The 18,149-nt window shown below is 43.0% G+C and overlaps 1 protein-coding gene across 1 annotated transcript; it reads left to right on the top strand.

Annotated features, from left to right (window-relative positions):
* Positions 1-573: 573 nt before the first annotated feature.
* On the top strand, positions 574-2,192 carry gh1 (growth hormone 1). Its single transcript, XM_086290430.1, has 6 exons — positions 574-638; positions 732-865; positions 1,286-1,402; positions 1,505-1,648; positions 1,721-1,867; positions 1,947-2,192. The coding sequence occupies exons 1-6, from the start codon at positions 620-622 to the stop codon at positions 2,007-2,009; spliced, it is 624 nt and encodes a 207-aa protein (XP_086146556.1). The 5' UTR covers positions 574-619; the 3' UTR covers positions 2,010-2,192.
* Positions 2,193-18,149: the final 15,957 nt, after the last annotated feature.

Below are 18,149 nucleotides of genomic sequence, written 5' to 3'. Positions count from 1 at the left end.
CCTGAACAAATGTCAAACTGTCGGTGTGAACATTTCTGGCCAGACTCAACACGTGGAGTTCGAAGTGACTTCTGTGTGGATTAAAGCTCGAATAAAATCTTTTCACCTGAAAAATTTGATTTGATATAAATATTTTGGAGTTCTTAAAAAACTTTACATTATATCTCCTTTTAAGTATTAACTTAATTAATTAATTAATTTCTTTTTCTTTCTTTTTCAGCTATTTATTTATGAGTGACTTATGTATGTATGTATATATATGTATATATTGTACTATTCTTAGTGTATTGTCTGTCTTGTCTTAATGTTGGTTTATAATGGAGCACTGTAACAAAAAATAATTTCCCCCAGGGATCAATAAAGTATTCTGATTCTGAACAAACATGTTGGATGTCAAAGCACTTTAGTCACCAGCGGTGTGTTTTTCATGTAGCATCAATATGATGATTGAGGTGTTAATGTTAATTAGACTTAGGCACACATGTTTGCTTGCATCACATTTCTCCTGATGAATTTAAACATCTAGTTTTCAACTATAAAAGCAAAAACTCTGAGCTGAAAACATCAGAACCACCGACTCACATCATAATCGTCTGAGCCGCAAACAGAGCCTGAACTGATGCCAGCCATGGACTCGGGTAAGACATCTGGGCTTCCACCACGAGAAGGGGCCGCTGCTTTATGCAAAGTAAACCGATGTTTAACAAAGTCTGAAACTGTCTGTCTGTCAGTCGTCCTCCTGCTGTCGGTCGTGTGTTTGGGCGTCTCCTCTCAGCAGATCACAGACAGCCAGCGTTTGTTCTCCATTGCAGTCAACAGAGTCACGCACCTGCACCTGCTCGCCCAGAGACTCTTCTCGGACTTTGTAAGCCTGCAGTAGCTCAGACAGACAAGAGTTCACCAATACCTTCATCAACAATCTTTCTTCTTTCTGAAAAAGACTAAATGTAATGCACAGGACAGAAACTATGTTCAAAATGTGTTCAACAAAATGTTCTGCATATTCAACGTGTGCAGTGAGTTTAGATGCACACAGACATATGGACACACTTCAGATTTGATGTCAAGGGAACTGAGACACTTTGTGAACTGTCACTGGTAAAAACACAGCAGACGTTTACACTTTACATTTTAGTCACAGTCAGCTATAATCTCAGGATATTCAGTTAAGAATTATGAAACGATATTAAAATTTGCTGTCAGAACTAACATTGGATTAAAACACGGGTATTCCTGTGTATTTTTTGTATTTTTGTATGTACCTGTGTATTTTTGTGTGTCATAGGAGAGCTCTCTGCAGACAGAGGAGCAGCGTCAGCTCAACAAGATCTTCCTGCAGGATTTCTGCAACTCTGATTACATCATCAGCCCGATTGACAAACACGAGACGCAGCGCAGCTCGGTCATTAAACTACACAGTACTACGCAACACTGCACAGCAGTACACAGTACTACACATGCGCAAATCTTCTGAAGCTGTTGTCTGCTTATTGATGGGTCACAGGTCCTGAAGCTGCTGTCGATCTCCTATCGACTGGTCGAGTCCTGGGAGTTTCCCAGTCGCTCTCTCTCTGGAGGTTCCTCTCTGAGGAACCAGATTTCACCAAGGCTGTCTGAGCTTAAAACGGGAATCTTGCTGCTGATCAGGGTGAGAAGATAAATTCCACAAACATATTGCTCCATGTATGGTACCAATGCAACTAACCACCTGACCCTACAGGCCAATCAGGATGAAGCAGAGAATTATCCTGACAGCGACGCCCTCCAGCACGCTCCTTACGGAAACTATTATCAAAGTCTGGGAGGCAACGAATCACTGAGACAAACTTATGAATTGCTAGCTTGCTTCAAGAAGGACATGCACAAGGTGAGGCAGTGGATAATGGTGATGTCACTGTGATGATGACAATGATGTAATGATGGTGAAGATGACATTTGTGTTACAGGTGGAGACCTACCTGACGGTGGCTAAATGTCGACTCTCTCCGGAAGCAAACTGCACTCTGTAACTCCACCTGATATTGATACTGATACTTGCTCTGTAGCCCCGCCCTCATGTTAGCAAACTCTGCTTACATGTGTTAGCATTAGCAATAGCATAATAATAGCAGTGGTAATCATGACATCGTAAGTTTTTCTGACATAACTGTGATGCAAGGTGTGAACAGGAAATGATGTCATTCTGTGAAATAAATGTGTTGCATTTATATGTAGTCTGTTCTTTCTGGTTTATTTGGGGGATTTATTCTTTATGCTGTGACTTCTTACACAGAAACACACGCTGACGTAAGCTGAGGTCCATATCGATGGCAGAAAAACTGACTCGAACACTTCAGCTTAGAAATTATCTTCTCGTGGCCTCTGACAGTGGACTCATCTCTGTGCTTGTCCTGCTAGACCTCAGTGCAGCGTTCGATACTCCATAATATCCTATTAGAGCGATTAGAACATGCTGTAGGTATTACAGGTACTGTGCTGCAGTGGTTTGTATCATATCTATCTAATAGACTCCAGTTTGTGCATGTAAATGGAGAGTCCTCTTCACACCCTGAGGCTAATTATGGAGTTCCACAGGGTTCAGTGCTAGGACCAATTCTGTTTACATTATACATGCTTCCCTTAGGCAGCATCATTAGAAGACATAGCATACATTTACACAACTGACAGGGGAGACCAAGCAACCATGGAACAGACAAAAACCAGAATATTAAGAACACCAGCAATAAAACCAAAAGACTAGAAATGATAAATACTGACAAAATCAAAGTTATATAGTAATAATAATAATGTATACTTTAGAATAGAATAGAATAGAATTCAACTTTATTGTCATTGCACATGCACAGGTACAGGGCAACGAAATGCAGTTTGCATCCATCCAGAAGTGCTTTAGTGATATAGATATATTACAATATATATTAGCAATAATATAGATATGTGAGTATATTACAGAAATGGGTCTATTATGGTATGTTATAATGTACACGGTATGAAGTATGTTGTGAATATTCTATAACTATAAGTATGTACAGGCTGTAGTGAGTACAAGCTATGTACAGGATATGAACAGGATATAAATATGAAAAACTATACAGAATATGAAATAAATAACTTTACAGAATCTGGGATATACAGCTATACAGAAATGGGAACTATGCAAGTTGTAAACAGTTGTAGGATTAAAGATTATCGAATGTACAGAATGATTATTTACACAGAGCTATACAGTAGTGCAGTTAAGATAAGTGAGGGTGTAGATAGTTTCTACAGAGGCTATATAAAGTGCTAGTGGTTGTGAGTGGTGGTTCAGTCCATGTTATTATTGTGTGTTTGAGGGTACAGTTGTCCATTGTGGGTGTGTGTATGTTCAGTCCATGAGTTTAACGTGGGTCAGATGTCAGGAGGCAGAGTTCAGGAGTCTGACAGCTGTGGAGAAGAAGCTGTTCCGGTACCTGGTGGTCTTAGTCCGGAGGCTCCTGTGGCGCCTCCCAGAGGGCAGGAGGGTGAAGAGTCCATGTGATGGGTGACTGGGGTCTTTGATGATTTTCCCAGCCCTTTTCAGACACCGCTTCCTGTAGATGTCTTTTATGGCAGGAAGTGGTGCTCCGGCGATGCGCTGGGCAGTTTTCACGACCCTCTGCAACGCCTTCCGGTCCGAGGCAGAGCAGTTCCCGTACCAGACTGTTATACAGTTGGTCAGGATGCTCTCGATGGTGCAGCGATAGAAGTTCACCAGGATGTCTGAGGACAGGTGGTTCTTCCTCAGAGTCCTCAAGAAGAAGAGGCGCTGGTGAGCCTTCTTGACCAGCTTGGAGCAGTTGGTCGTCCAGGTGAGATCCTCGGAGATGTGGACTCCCAGGAACTTGAAGCTGCTCACACGCTCCACAGCCGTCCCCTTAATGTGGATGGGTGGATATTAAGCAGCAGGTTGTTTCTGTCGCACCACTCAGCCAGACGATCCACCTCCTCCCTGTAGGCGGCCTCATCGTTGTCACTGATGAGGCCAATCACCGTGGTGTCATCTGCAAACTTAATGATGGTGTTGGAACCATCAGCAGGTCTGCAGTCGTGGGTGAAGAGGGAGTAGAGGAAAGGGCTCATCACACAGCCTTGTGGTGTTCATTGTGATGTTAGATGAGCAGCGGTTATCCAGCCGGACATGTTGGGGGCGGTTGGTCAGGAAGTCCAGTAACCATTTGCAGATGAGGGAACTGATACCCAGGTCTGTCAGTTTCCTGATGAGTTGTGAGGGGTGGATTGTATTGAATGCTGAACTGAAGTCTATAAACAGCATTCTGGCGTAGGTGTTGTTGTTGTCCAGGTGTGAGAGGACAGAGTGCAGTGCGATGGAGACTGCATCCTCTGTGCTCCTGTTCCGGCGGTATGCGAATTGGTGGGGGTCCAGGGTGGGGGGGAGACAGGATTTGAAGTGTGCTAGGACCAGTCGCTCTAAGCACTTAGTGATGATGGGGGTGAGTGCTACTGGGCGGTAATCATTGAGGCAAGATGGGTTGGAGTTTTTGGGTATCGGGACGATGGAGGTGGATTTGAAGCAGGCCGGTACCACAGCGTGGGCCAAGGACAGATTGAATATGTCTGTGAGCACTCCTGCAAGCTCCCCAGAACACGCTCTGAGAACACGCCCGGGGATGCCATCAGGGCCTGCAGCCTTGTGGACATTGATCCTGCTCAGCACCGCTCCTACATCGGTGGGGGAGAGAGTCATAGGTTGGTGGTCTGGCGTCATGTCTGCTTTGGTTGTGGTTGTGGGGTTCCCTCGCTCAAAACGAGCATAAAAGTTGTTGAGCTCGTTGAGGAAGGAGACATCAGAGGATGCGGGGGAGGGTTTGGTGGTCCTGTAGTCTGTGATGGTCTGGAGTCCTTGCCACATGCGTCGGGGGTTGGAGTTGGAGAAGTGTTCTTCTACCTTCTTTTTGTAATGGTGTTTGGCTTTTTTGATGCCCTTCTTTAGATTAGCCCTGGCTGTACTGTAGGCGTGTGCATCTCCTGACCTAAAGGCAGTGTTGCGGGCCTTCAGGAGGAGACGAACATCCCGGTTCATCCAAGGCTTCTGGTTGGGGTACATGGTGATCCGTTTCTGGGTGGTGACACTGTCTGTGGTTTTGGAGATGTAATCCAGTACAGATGAGGCGTACTGGTCCAGGTCTGTGTGGGTGAACATATTCCAGTCTGTGTTTTTAAATCTGTCCTGGAGCACTGCGTCTGTCCCCTCTGGCCACACTTTAATTGTCCTCACAGCAGGTTTCACACGTTGGATGAGTGGTGAATACCGAGGTGTGAGGAACAGGGAGAGATGGTCCGATTGTCCAATGTGGGGGAGGGGTGTGGCTTTGTAGGCTCCAGCCAGGTTGGAATACACATGGTCTAAAGTCTTGTCTCCTCTGGTGTGGCAGGAGACATGTTGGTGGAATCTGGGGAGGACTGTCTTTAAGTTGGTGTGGTTGAAGTCGCCAGCAACAATAAAAGCAGCCTCGGGGTGTTTATTCTGGTGTTTGTTAATGGCTGCAGAAAGTTCTTTCATGGCCAACCTAGCATTAGCGTCGGGGGGTATATACACGGCAGTGAGTATGATCGAAGTGAATTCTCTGGGGAGATAATAAGGTCTGCATTTGACCATTAAAAACTCCGCATTAGGTGAGCAGTGACTCTCAGTAGTAGTGGAGTTCATGCACCAAGCATTGTTAATATAAATGCACAAACCTCCACCTCTGGTCTTGCCGGAGTCATCTGCTAGCCTGTCGGCTCGGTGTGTGTGGCGTCCTGCTAACTCGATAGCATTGTCCGGGCAGCTGTTGTTCAGCCATGTTTCGGTGAAAAACATGACATTTGAGTCCATAATCCGTCTGTTGTTAGTGATGGAGAGCCGTATCTCATCCATTTTGTTTGCCAGAGAATGGACATTGGCGAGAAAAATACTGGGTAAAGGCAGCCGGTGTGGTGTTAGCTTTAGCTTAGCCCGTAGCCCTCCCCGCCTACCTCGCCTTTGTTTACGATCTCGGCGCCGTCTGCGTGCACTTCCGCCCAGCCGGGGAGAGTGGGCAGCCTCCGGTGTTCTGGAGATCTCTGGGATGAGTCGGAGATCGGCGATAAAACTGTTGGAGTTGTGAGTCCAGATGTCCAGAAGCTCTTGTCTGCTGTAGGTCAGCAACGCACAGCAATTCTGGACGAATAATCCGGTTAAAAGTAGATAAAAAACCGCTAAATAGCAGATTCTGGAGAGACACTGAGCCTCGCGTTGTTCACGCGCCACCATCTTGGATCATTTATTGATCCCCGTGGGGAAATTCCTCTCTGTGTTTAACCCATTCACTCTGTGAAGCAGTGGGCAGCCATCGGGTGCCCGGGGAGCAGTGTCTAGGGATGGTATGTTGCTGAGGGGTACCTCAGGGTAGCCGTTCAGTGGATTCGAATCCCCGACCTTTTGATCATGGGACCACCACAATAAGATAAGATAGATAAGATAAGATAAGATAGAACTTTATTAATCCCTCGGGTGGGTTCCTCTGGGAAATTCGATTTCCAAAAAGCACAGCACCGACAGAAGTTACAGTTACAGAATATTATATATATATACAGTGGGGCAAAAAAGTATTTAGTCAGCCACCGATTGTGCAAGTTCCCCCACTTAAAATGATGACAGAGGTCAGTAATTTGCACCAGAGGTACACTTCAACTGTGAGAGACAGAATGTGAAAAAAAAATCCATGAATTCACATGGTAGGATTTGTAAAGAATTTATTCGTAAATTAGGGTGGAAAATAAGTATTTGGTCACCTCAAACAAGGAAAATCTCTGGCTCTCACAGACCTGTAACGTCCTCTGTAAGAAGCTTTTCTGTCCCCCACTCGTTACCTGTATGAATGGCACCTGTTTGAACTCATCATCTGTATAAAAGACACCTGTCCACAGCCTCAAACAGTCAGACTCCAAACGCCGCCATGGCAAGACCAAAGAGCTTTCGAAGGACACCAGGAAAAGTATTGTAGACCTGCACCAGACTGGGAAGAGTGAATCTACAATAGGCAAGCAGCTTGGTGTGAAAAAATCAACTGTGGGAGCAATCATCAGAAAATGGAAGACATACAAGACCACTGATAATCTCCCTCGATCTGGGGCTCCACGCAAGATCTCATCCCGTGGGGTCAAAATGATCATGAGAACGGTGAGCAAAGATCCCAGAATTCAATTCAATTCAATTCAATTTTATTTATATAGCGCCAAATCACAACAAAAGTCGCCTCAAGGCGCTTCATAGATACAGAGAAAAACCCAACAATCATATGACCCCCTATGAGCAAGCACTTTGGCGACAGTGGGAAGGAAAAACTCCCTTTTAACAGGAAGAAACCTCCGGCAGAACCAGGCTCAGGGAGGGGCGGCCATCTGCTGCGACCGGTTGGGGTGAGAGAAAGAAGACAGGATAAAAGACATGCTGTGGAAGAGAGACAGAGGTTAATAACAGATATGATTCAATGCAGAGAGGTCTGTTAACACATAGTGAGTGAGAAAGGTGACTGGAAAGGAAAAACTCAATGCATCATGGGAATCCCCCGGCAGCCTAAGTCTATTGCAGCATAACTAAGGGAGGATTCAGGATCACCTGGTCCAGCCCTAACTATATACTTTAGCAAAAAGGAAAGTTTTAAGCCTAATCTTGAAAGTAGAGATATTGAGTTGGTTAAATATTTTTAACCTCTTTTCTCTGGAGCCAGCTCCATTTATATTCCATGTAATGAACCTCAGTGTACCCATAGATGTTTGTGTATAACTAGGGATGTATGCTGTGTGCGTCGCTTAGACAGGTGGAGAGAATACGTCACTTGTTCATAAATAAAGAGAAGGAGAGAGAGAAAAAATGTGTGGCGAGATGCTCCCTGAGTCTGACTTTGTGTATGCATAGTTACTAATATGAGTAGGCTTGGCTTAAGTGTGTGTGTGTATCTTATATGACTGTGTGCGCTGTCTGACTGATGTAAATGTGCTGCCGTTGAGCGCATGGTGCGTATGTGTCGAAATAAAGGATGTTTGTGGATGAGTGTCGAAGCAGGTGATCGAGGCAGTGAAAGGAATAAAGAAAGAAACCAAGGACAGGGGTGAGCAGCATAAAACCAAGAGGGGGAAAAGAGAGGAGGGGAAAAAATAAAAAAATAAAAAAATAAAAAAAAAACGAGAAGAAAAAAAAACAGAAACAAAACGTAAACATTCCAATTAAATCACTGACGGAGAGTGACGGTGTTAATTCTGCTATGAAATCACACTTTAAGATGCGATTTGATACTGGTAAGTTAAACAGATGTTAATGCAAGTTAGTGTGAGTGGATAGGGAAATGGTGTAGCTGATTCTTATCTGGTGTGAGGTTAATACAGCCACGGAGTGATGTTGGGGTCGCGGTGGAGCTGTCCATCCACGTACAGCCGGTCCACAGCGATGACAGCGCGGGAGCCCTTCTGGATGATGCAATACTTTTTGTAAATAGTCAACAGTGCAATAGACTCAATACTTGAAATGTGCAATTCACTTGTATTTTTATTTTTTATTCCTATTTATTCTATTTATCCCCTTTGTATATTTTATTTATATTTGTCTCTGTATTTATATATATATGTGTGTGTGTGTGTGTGTGTGTATGTGTGTGTATATATATATATATATATATATATATATATATATATATATATATGTGTATATATATATATATATATATATATATATATATATGTATGTATATATTCATTCATTCATTCATTTTCATTTATTTATTCATTTTCATCATAAAATGATGTATAAAAGACACCTGTCCACAGCCTCAATATATATATATATATATATATATATATATATATATATATATATATATATATATATATATATATATATAACAATTCTGTAACTGTAACTTCGGTCGTTGCTTTGCTTTTTGGAAGTCGAATTTCCCAGAGGAACCCACCCGAGGGATTAATAAAGTTCTATCTTATCTTATCTTAAAAAAAAAAAAAAAAAAAAAAAGAAAGTAGAGATATTGTCTGTCTCCTGAATCCAAACTGGAAGCTGGTTCCACAGAAGAGGGGCCTGAAAACTGAAGGCTCTCCCTCCCATTCTACTTTTAAATACTCTAGGAACAACAAGTAGGCCTGCAGAGCGAGAGCGAAGTGCTCTAATAGGGTGATATGGTACTACAAGGTCATTAAGATAAGATGGGGCCTGATTATTTAAGACCTTGTATGTGAGGAGCAGGATTTTGAATTCAATTCTGGATTTAACAGGAAGCCAATGAAGGGAAGCCAAAACAGGAGAAATATGCTCTCTCTTTCTAGTCCCTGTCAGGACTCTTGCTGCAGCATTTTGGATTAGTTGAAGGCTTTTCAGCGAGTTTTTTGGACATCCTGATAATAATGAGTTACAGTAGTCCAGCCTGGAAGTATTAAATGCATGAACTAGTTTTTCAGCGTCACTCTGAGACAGGATATTTCTAATTTTAGAGATGTTGCACAAATGGAAGAAAGCAGTCGTACATATTTGTTTAATATGTGCGTTGAAGGACATGTCCTGGTCAAAAATGACTCCAAGGTTCCTCACAGTGTTACTGGAGGCCAAGGTAATGCCATCCAGAGTAAGAATCTGGTTAGATACCATATTTCTAAGATTTTCAGGGCCGAGTACAATAACCTCAGTTTGATCTGAATTAAGAAGCAGAAAGTTAGCGGCCATCCAGGTCTTTATGTCTTTAAGACATTCCTGCAGTCTAACTAATTGGTGTGCGCTATCTGGCTTCATGGACAGATAGAGCTGGGTGTCATCTGCATAGCAGTGTAAATGTATGCTATGTCTTCTAATGATGCTGCCTAAGGGAAGCATGTATAATGTAAACAGAATTGGTCCTAGCACTGAACCCTGTGGAACTCCATAATTAACCTCAGTGTGTGAAGAGGACTCTCCATTTACATGCACAAACTGGAGTCTATTAGATAGATATGATACAAACCACTGCAGTGCAGTACCTGTAATACCTACAGCATGTTCTAATCGCTCTATTAGGATATTATGGTCAACAGTATCGAACGCTGCACTGAGGTCTAGCAGGACAAGCACAGAGATGAGTCCACTGTCAGAGGCCATAAGAAGATCATTTGTAACCTTCACTAAAGCTGTTTCTGTGCTGTGATGAGCTCTGAAACCTGACTGAAACTCTTGAAATAAACCATTCCTCTGCAGATGATCTGTTAGCTGTTTGACAACTACTCTTTCAAGGATTTTTGATATGAAAGGAAGGTTGGAGATTGGCCTATAATTAGTTAAGACTGCTGGGTCTAGAGATGGCTTTTTGAGTAAAGGTTTAACTACAGCCAGCTTGAAGGCCTGTGGTACATAGCCGATTATTAGAGATAGGTTGATCATATTTAAGATCGAAGAATTAATTAATGGCAGGACTTCTTTGAGCAGTTTTGTAGGAATGGGGTCTAAAAGACACGTTGAAGGTTTGGAGGAAGTAATTATTGAAGTTAACTCAGAAAGATCAATTGGAGAAAAAGAGTCTAACTTAACATCAATGGTACTAAGAGTAGCTGTAGATAATATTACATCTGTGGGATGATTACTGGTAATTTTTTCTCTAATGATAAAAATTTTATTTGTGAAGAAGTTCATGAAGTCATTACTAGTTAACGTTAAAAGGATGGTTGGCTCAAAAGAGCTCTGACTTTTTGTCAGCCTGGCTACAGTGCTGAAGAGAAACCTGGGGTTGTTCTTATTTTCTTCAATCAGTGATGAATAGTAAGATGTTCTGGCTTTGCGGAGGGCTTTCTTATAAAGCAGCAAACTATTTCTCCAGGCTAAATGATGATCCTCTAAATTTGTGACACGCCATTTCCTCTCCAGATTACGAGTCATCTGCTTTAGGCTACGTGTTTGAGAATTATACCACGGAGTCAGGTACTTCTGATTAGAGACCTTAGTTTTCACAGGAGCTACAGCATCCAGAGTCGTACGTAGTGAGGAGGTGAAATTATTAACAAGATAATCGACCTCTGTTGGAGCAGCGTTCAGATAGCTGCTCTGCTCTATGTTGGTACAGGGCATTGAAGATGATAACAGTGGGTGGATTATATTCTTAAACTTAGTTACAGCGCTTTCAGAAAGACATCTACTGTGATAAAGTCTACTCTCCACCGCTGTGTAATCAATTATTGTAAATGTAAATGTTATCAGGAAATGATCAGACAGGAGAGGGTTTTCAGGAAACACTGTTAAATGTTCAGTTTCTATGCCATATGTTAAAACAAGATCTAGAGTGTGATTAAAGTGGTGGGTGGGTTCTTTTACATTTTGAGAGAAGCCAATTGAGTCTAATAACAGATTAAATGCCATGTTGAGGCTGTCATTTTTAGCATCTACATGGATGTTAAAATCACCCACAATAATTATTTTATCTGAGCTCAGAACTAAATTAGATATAAAGTCTGAGAAATCAGACAGAAACTCTGTGTAAGGCCCAGGTGGACGATAGATGATAACAAGTAAGACTGGTTTCTGAGTTTACAGCTGGGGTGGAGAATGTTAAGCATCAGGCTTTCAAATGAATTAAAAGTCTGTCTGGGTCTTTGGTTGATTAACAGGCTGGTGTGAAAAATTGCTGCCACACCTCCCCCTCGGCCTGTGCTTCGAGGTTTCTGGTAGTTAGAATGACTCGGGGGTGTTGATTCATTTAAACTAACATAATCATCCTGCTGCAACCAGGTTTCTGTAAGGCAGAGTAAATCAATTTGTTGATCAATTATTAAGTCATGTACTAACAGAGACTTGGAGGAGAGAGACCTAATATTTAATAATCCACATTTCACTGTTTTACTCTTTGGTTCAGATGTGGATACTTTATTGTTCTTTCTTTGTAATTGTTTATGTTTAAGTTGTTTGTTGCTGGTTTTTAGTTTGTTTTTTGTCTGTTTGGGAGCTGACACAGTCTCTATGGAGATGGGTTTCTGGGGGGGTAGCAGGAGGAGAGAAGCTGCAGAGAGGCGTGTAAGACTGCAACTCTGCTTCCTGGTCCCAACTCTGGATAGTCATATTTTGGGGGTTTAATAAATTTGTCCATATTTCTAGAAATGAGAGCTGCTCCATCCAAAGTGGGATGGATGCCGTCTCTCCTAACAAGACCAGGTTTCCTCCAGAAGGTTTGCCAATTATCTATGAAGCCCACATCGTTTCTGGGACACCACTCAGACAGCCAGCAATTTAAGGAGAACATGCAGCTAAACATGTCACTCCTGGTCTGATTGGGGAGGGGACCAGAGAAAACTACAGAACCACACGGGGGGGACCTGGTGAATGACCTGCAGAGAGCTGGGACCAAAGTAACAAAGGTCACCATCAGTAACACACTACAACGGCAGGGAATCAAATCCCGCAGTGCCAGACGTGTTCCGCTGCTGAAGCCAGTGCATGTCCAGGCCCGTCTGAAGTTTGCCAGAGAGCACATGGATGATACAGCAGAGGATTGGGAGAATGTCATGTGGTCAGATGAAACCAAAGTAGAACTTTTTGGTATAAACTCAACTCGTTGTGTTTGGAGGAAGAAGAATACTGAGTTGCATCCCAAGAACACCATACCTACTGTGAAGCATGGGGGTGGAAACATCATGCTATGGGGCTGTTTTTCTGCCAAGGGGACAGGACGACTGATCCGTGTTAAGGACAGAATGAATGGGGCCATGTATCGTGAGATTTTGAGCCAAAACCTCCTTCCATCAGTGAGAACTTTGAAGATGAAACGAGGCTGGGTCTTCCAACATGACAATGATCCAAAACACACCGCCCGGGCAACAAAGGAGTGGCTCCGTAAGAAGCATTTGAAAGTCCTGGAGTGGCCTAGCCAGTCTCCAGACCTCAACCCCATAGAAAATCTGTGGCGGGAGTTGAAAGTCCGTGTTGCTCGGCGACAGCCCCAAAACATCACTGCTCTCGAGAAGATCTGCATGGAGGAATGGGCCAAAATACCAGCTACTGTGTGTGCAAACCTGGTAAAGACCTATAGTAAACGTTTGACCTCTGTTATTGCCAACAAAGGTTATGTTACACAGTATTGAGTTGTATTTTTGTTATTGACCAAATACTTATTTTCCACCCTGATTTACGAATAAATTCTTTACAAATCCTACCATGTGGATTCATGGATTTTTTTTTTCACATTCTGTCTCTCACAGTTGAAGTGTACCTCTGGTGCAAATTACTGACCTCTGTCATCATTTTAGGTGGGGGAACTTGCACAATCGGTGGCTGACTAAATACTTTTTTGCCCCACTGTATATATATATACACACACACATATATAAATACAGAGACAAATATAAATAAAATATACGAAGGGGATAAATAGAATAAATAGGAATAAAAATACAAGTGAATTGCACATTTCAAGTATTGAGGTCTATTGCACCATTGACTGTTTACAGAAAGTATTGCACAAGGTATTGTGCAGTGAGGTGAAGAGGCACTACAGCTTAGTTGTTCCCCCCTTCTTTGTCCTCCTGTTTCCCCTCCCTCTCCCCTCCAGAGAGGAGTTAAACAGTTTGATGGCGTGTGGGACAAAGGAGTTTTTAAGTCTGTTAGTTCTTGTCTTGGGGAGAAGCAACCTGTCACTGAACAGACTCTTCTGGTTGTTAATGGCCGTGTGCAGAGGATGCCCAGCATTGTTCATAATCAATGCAAAACTCAAAACACTGGGTCACTGGCCCAGAACCCTGACAGCTCTGAAGTCCAGTGTGAGCACAGGTTTCACGTTTATCTCTGAAAACAGCACGGCAAGTCAGATCAATCAGAGCAGGTTGATGGAGAATCAATATGCTTTTGATTTAAGAAATAACTCTTCTGATAGAAATCACTGAGCACCGTGCAAAGAGTTCTGATTAGAGCTCAGGATTTCTCCAGAGGAAAGCTGCATAACTACAAACCTAACATCTGTGTGGACAGCTGATTTGTACAATGTCCAGAAGAACACTAAACATTGGGGCGATCATGGCTCAAGACCTGGCAGTTCGTCTTGTAATCAGAAGGTTTCCGGTTTGAGCGCCGGCTTGGACAGTCTCAGTCGTTGTGTCCTTGGGCAAGACACTTCACCTACCGCCTACTGGTGATGGCCAGAGGGGCCGATGGTGTGATATGGCAGCCTCGCTTCTGTCAGTCTGCCCCAGGGCAGCTGTGGCTACACCTGTAGCTGCCTCCACCAGTGTGTGAATGTGAGAGTGAATGAATAGTGGAATTGTAAAGCGCTTTGAGGGTCTCGAAAAGCGCTATATAAATGCAATCCATTATTATTATTTACCATCAGATCACGAGCCGTCCCAGTTACTATGTTACTGTGCCACATGCATTTTTACTTTTAGGCATTAATCTAACACGTTAACAGTTTTATTTTTTGCAGATTCAGCAGAGAGGTTGCTTTCTGTGTGCGCATTGCTGAGCAAAAGAAGCTTGTTTCAGTTTATGTCTGCTGTTTCTTGAAAACAGTGTAACTGAGAAACGACAGACAAGAGTAACTACAGAGCAGTGACTGTAGAAAAGATGGCCGACCTGGCTGCACTTCATCCCACTGTACAAAAATGAAGCCAGAATTTTACCTTTCTGCCGTGTTGTCTGTGCACATAGTAACCATATAAGACTCTGTTATTCTAGCCTCTGCCTTCCAATATGAAGCACCTTGAGGCGACTGTTGTTGTGATTTGGTGCTGCATATATACAATTGAATTGAATATTGACTTGAGGTATAGTGTCTGTGTCAGGCTCATGGCCACACACCTAGGCTGCTGGGGGATTCCCATGATGCACTGGGTGTTTCTTCTTCACTCACTATGTGTTTTTACGCCTCTCTGCACTGAATCATTAGTTATTATTATCACTGGCTCTTTGTCCTGTCTTCATCCCATCACCCCAGACTGATGGGTGACCCTCACTTTGGTCTTAGTTCAGTTCAATTCAATTTTATTTACACAGCGCCAAATCGCAACAACAGTCGGCTCAAGGCGCTTTACATTGTAAGGTAGACCCTACAATGGTAAAAATTGCCTGCATTTGTATAGCGCTTTTCTAGTCCCTAAGGACCCTAAAGCGCTTCACACTACATTCAGTCATTCACCCATTCACACACACATTCACACAATAATACATACAGAGAAAAAGAACATGCTTAGGTGAGATGGACCAGTGGAACTACCTGATAAAAAAGTGACATTGCAGAAAAAGTTCTCCAGCATGTCAATTTTTAAGGTGAAATCAGTGTAAAAAACCAAACACCCACAACAAGGTATCGCTGTGGCAGACGGTGGAAAAAAACATCATTTAATTATTTAGGGGAGTCTTATCAATAGGAAAAGATGAACAAAACTTTGTAATCAGTTTGTCTCATTTATACATTTATGGATTATAAAATATTAGATATGAATCCACAAAAAATAATTTGTGATGGAAACTTTCTTTTATTTTTCTGATGTTTACGTTAGCACATTAGCTGACAGTTTAACCAACCGATACATGAACAGGTCTAATTAATGCCAACAGTTCTTCTAATAAACTCCACCGCTTGTGCACCAGCTTGGACATGACAGTCACATGACTTCAGCACCATCTGGCTTTAGGTGTGATGTCTGTACTCTTACTGATCACAAGGGGGTTTCATAGGGCAGGAGACGGGGTACACTGTGGAAAGGTCGCCAGCCTGTCACAAGATGGACAATGGTTCGTACTCACATTCACACAATAACTGCCTGTGTTTGGACCCAGAGAAACCCACGCAGACACGAGGAGAATATGCAAACTGCACACAGGCCTCGGGCACATCCTGGATTCGAGCCCACAACCTTCTTGCCGGGCCTTTTGGTTGCGAAGCTTCGGCATTCACAGTGTTTTTTTACTGACGTGTTTTATGTTGGACACCTCGGCCCCTGCAGGACATGGTCAATTTTTGTGTTCCAGGTGTCGTATGTTTGTTTTTCTTACAGGTGCAGCAGTTACATTACATTGCATTTCTATTTGTACTCTATCCTTTTGTTCCATCTTCCCTTGTTGTCCTCAGGCGTTGTCATACTGTATACTACACATAATGGAAGAACTGTAAAAACAAGAATAGAAATGAAGAAATAATCAGATTAAAGAAACATCTGAACAGGAAGAGCCTATAGAGAGTTTTTAGAGCTGATCTTGGAAAAGCAAAATGTGTTTGGCACCATGGTGCATTCAGATCATAATTCTTTCAAATTCAAATTTTATTTGTCACACACACACAACCATACACAGTATGACATGGGGGTGAAATGCTTGTAGCTGTACAATGCCCGACCATTAAATGACAGAAAAAAAGTTTTACAGTATTTACAATTTACAGGTTACAACAAAATTTACAAATTAATTTAGGAATTTACAGTAAAAAAATGTGCAAATAGCAGAAGAGATTATAAAGATTATAAAGATTATAAATTATAGGAATTATAGGAAATGTGTGGTGGTGCGTGTGGGAGAGTCCAGTCTTATAGTGACGTGTTTGGGTTCAGGGCCCGAATAGCCTGGGGGAAGAAGCTCCTCTTCATTCTCTCTGTTTTGGCCTTAAGGGAGCGGAAACGCTTCCCAGACCTCAACAGTGAGAAGAGTCCATTGTTGGGATGGGAGAAGTCCATCATAATCTTCCTAGCTTTGGACTTGCACCGCTTGGTGTAGATGGACAGCAGGTCAGGGAGCTCTGATTGAATGATGCGTTCTGCCGAGCGCACCACTCTTTGCAGATCTCGTCTGTCCTGCTTGGTGCTGTTCCCAAACCAGGTGCAGATGTTTGCCGTCAGGACGCCCTCGATGGTGCAGGAGTAGAAGTTCTGAAGCTGCCAGGAAGGATTTAAAATAATAACTCTAAACTGGTGTTAAACACAGACCTGATTTCAGACATCAAACCAAAAACACATGTAACACCCACCCACGAAGTGACCAATATAAATCATGTCTCCCTTCACCCTCTCTGTGGAGATCTGAGTTGGAAACAGGTGGGCCATCCTCACCATTCTGTGGCTGATGCAGGAACATCTATTCAGCCTTGGCAGTGAGGTATTCTGCTATCAGATGAGAGGGGAGCAGTAATAATACAACACCTTTCTACTGCGAGTCTAATTCAAAGTCAAATCAAGTGGCTTTTATTGTCATTTCAGCCATGTACAGTGGTACAGCACAGAGTGAAAGGAAACATCGTTCCTCTCACTCTGGTGCTACACATGACATATAACACAAGGCAGTGCAATGGAAATGTGCAAAATGTGCAAATAGTAACCTGGTGTCTGAAAGTTGAAAGTGTGTGTGTGTGTGTGTGTGTGTGTGTGTGTGTGTGTGTGTGTGTGTGTGTGTGTGTGTGTGTGTGTGTGTGTGTGTGTGTGTTCAGGAGTCTGACGGCTTGGGGGAGGAACTGTTCTGCAGTTTTGCAGCGAGGCCTGGATGCTCCGATACCTCTTTCTTGTTGGCAGCAGGGTGGAGAGTGTGTGTGTTCTGTTCATCTGAACGTAGCGTTTTGTGGGAGAAACGTTTCGTCACTTATCCAAGTGACTTCTTCAGTCTCAGCTGACTGCAAGTCAGGAGTCAAGGAGGCCATTTACGTAAAAAGGGAAAGAGAATCTCTGAATTGAGGAGGGGGCCTAAGGGTACATCTGTCACCATCTTACAATGCTGTGATTGCAGCCATTCCCCAAATCTCTGTGAATTTCATTCACTGGTGCTGGTTTCAGTCATTATGCAGATGTACTGTTTATAAGATTGAAACCTGCAGTCAGCTGAGACTGAAAAAGTTTCGTGGATGAGTGACGAAACGTTTCTCCCACAAAACGCTACGTCCAGATGAACAGAATCAACTTTTGGAGACATTGATGGATGTATTAGGAGAAACTCTGGGTTCAGGATCTTCCCCAAAGATAGTCAATCTGCCCAAGACCACAACCGCCAGTTATTTAAAACCGCCATTGTAAATGGCTCACGACTTCATGTCAGCCAGTCTGCTGTTGCTACTAACAAGTCTGAGCACCAGGAAGCGACAGAACACTGAACACCGCTGTAATACGTTTTACCACCAGAGGGCGCAGGAGATACATCGGCTTTCTCCGTTTGACAGTCG

Source organism: Aulonocara sp. 'chitande type north' Nkhata Bay, linkage group LG4 (genome assembly GCF_057382095.1).
Source record: "Aulonocara sp. 'chitande type north' Nkhata Bay isolate Kocher_YH1m ecotype deep benthic linkage group LG4, A_spYH_male_GT1.1, whole genome shotgun sequence".
NCBI classification, from domain to species: domain Eukaryota; kingdom Metazoa; phylum Chordata; class Actinopteri; order Cichliformes; family Cichlidae; genus Aulonocara; species Aulonocara sp. 'chitande type north' Nkhata Bay.
This window is presented reverse-complemented; position numbering and strand designations above follow the sequence as displayed.

Coding starts and splice junctions, on each gene's coding strand:
- gh1 (XM_086290430.1), top strand. Junction 1,403..1,504: donor ACGAGACGCAGCGCAGCTCG/GTCATTAAACTA, acceptor GATGGGTCACAG/GTCCTGAAGCTGCTGTCGAT. Junction 1,649..1,720: donor GAATCTTGCTGCTGATCAGG/GTGAGAAGATAA, acceptor CTGACCCTACAG/GCCAATCAGGATGAAGCAGA.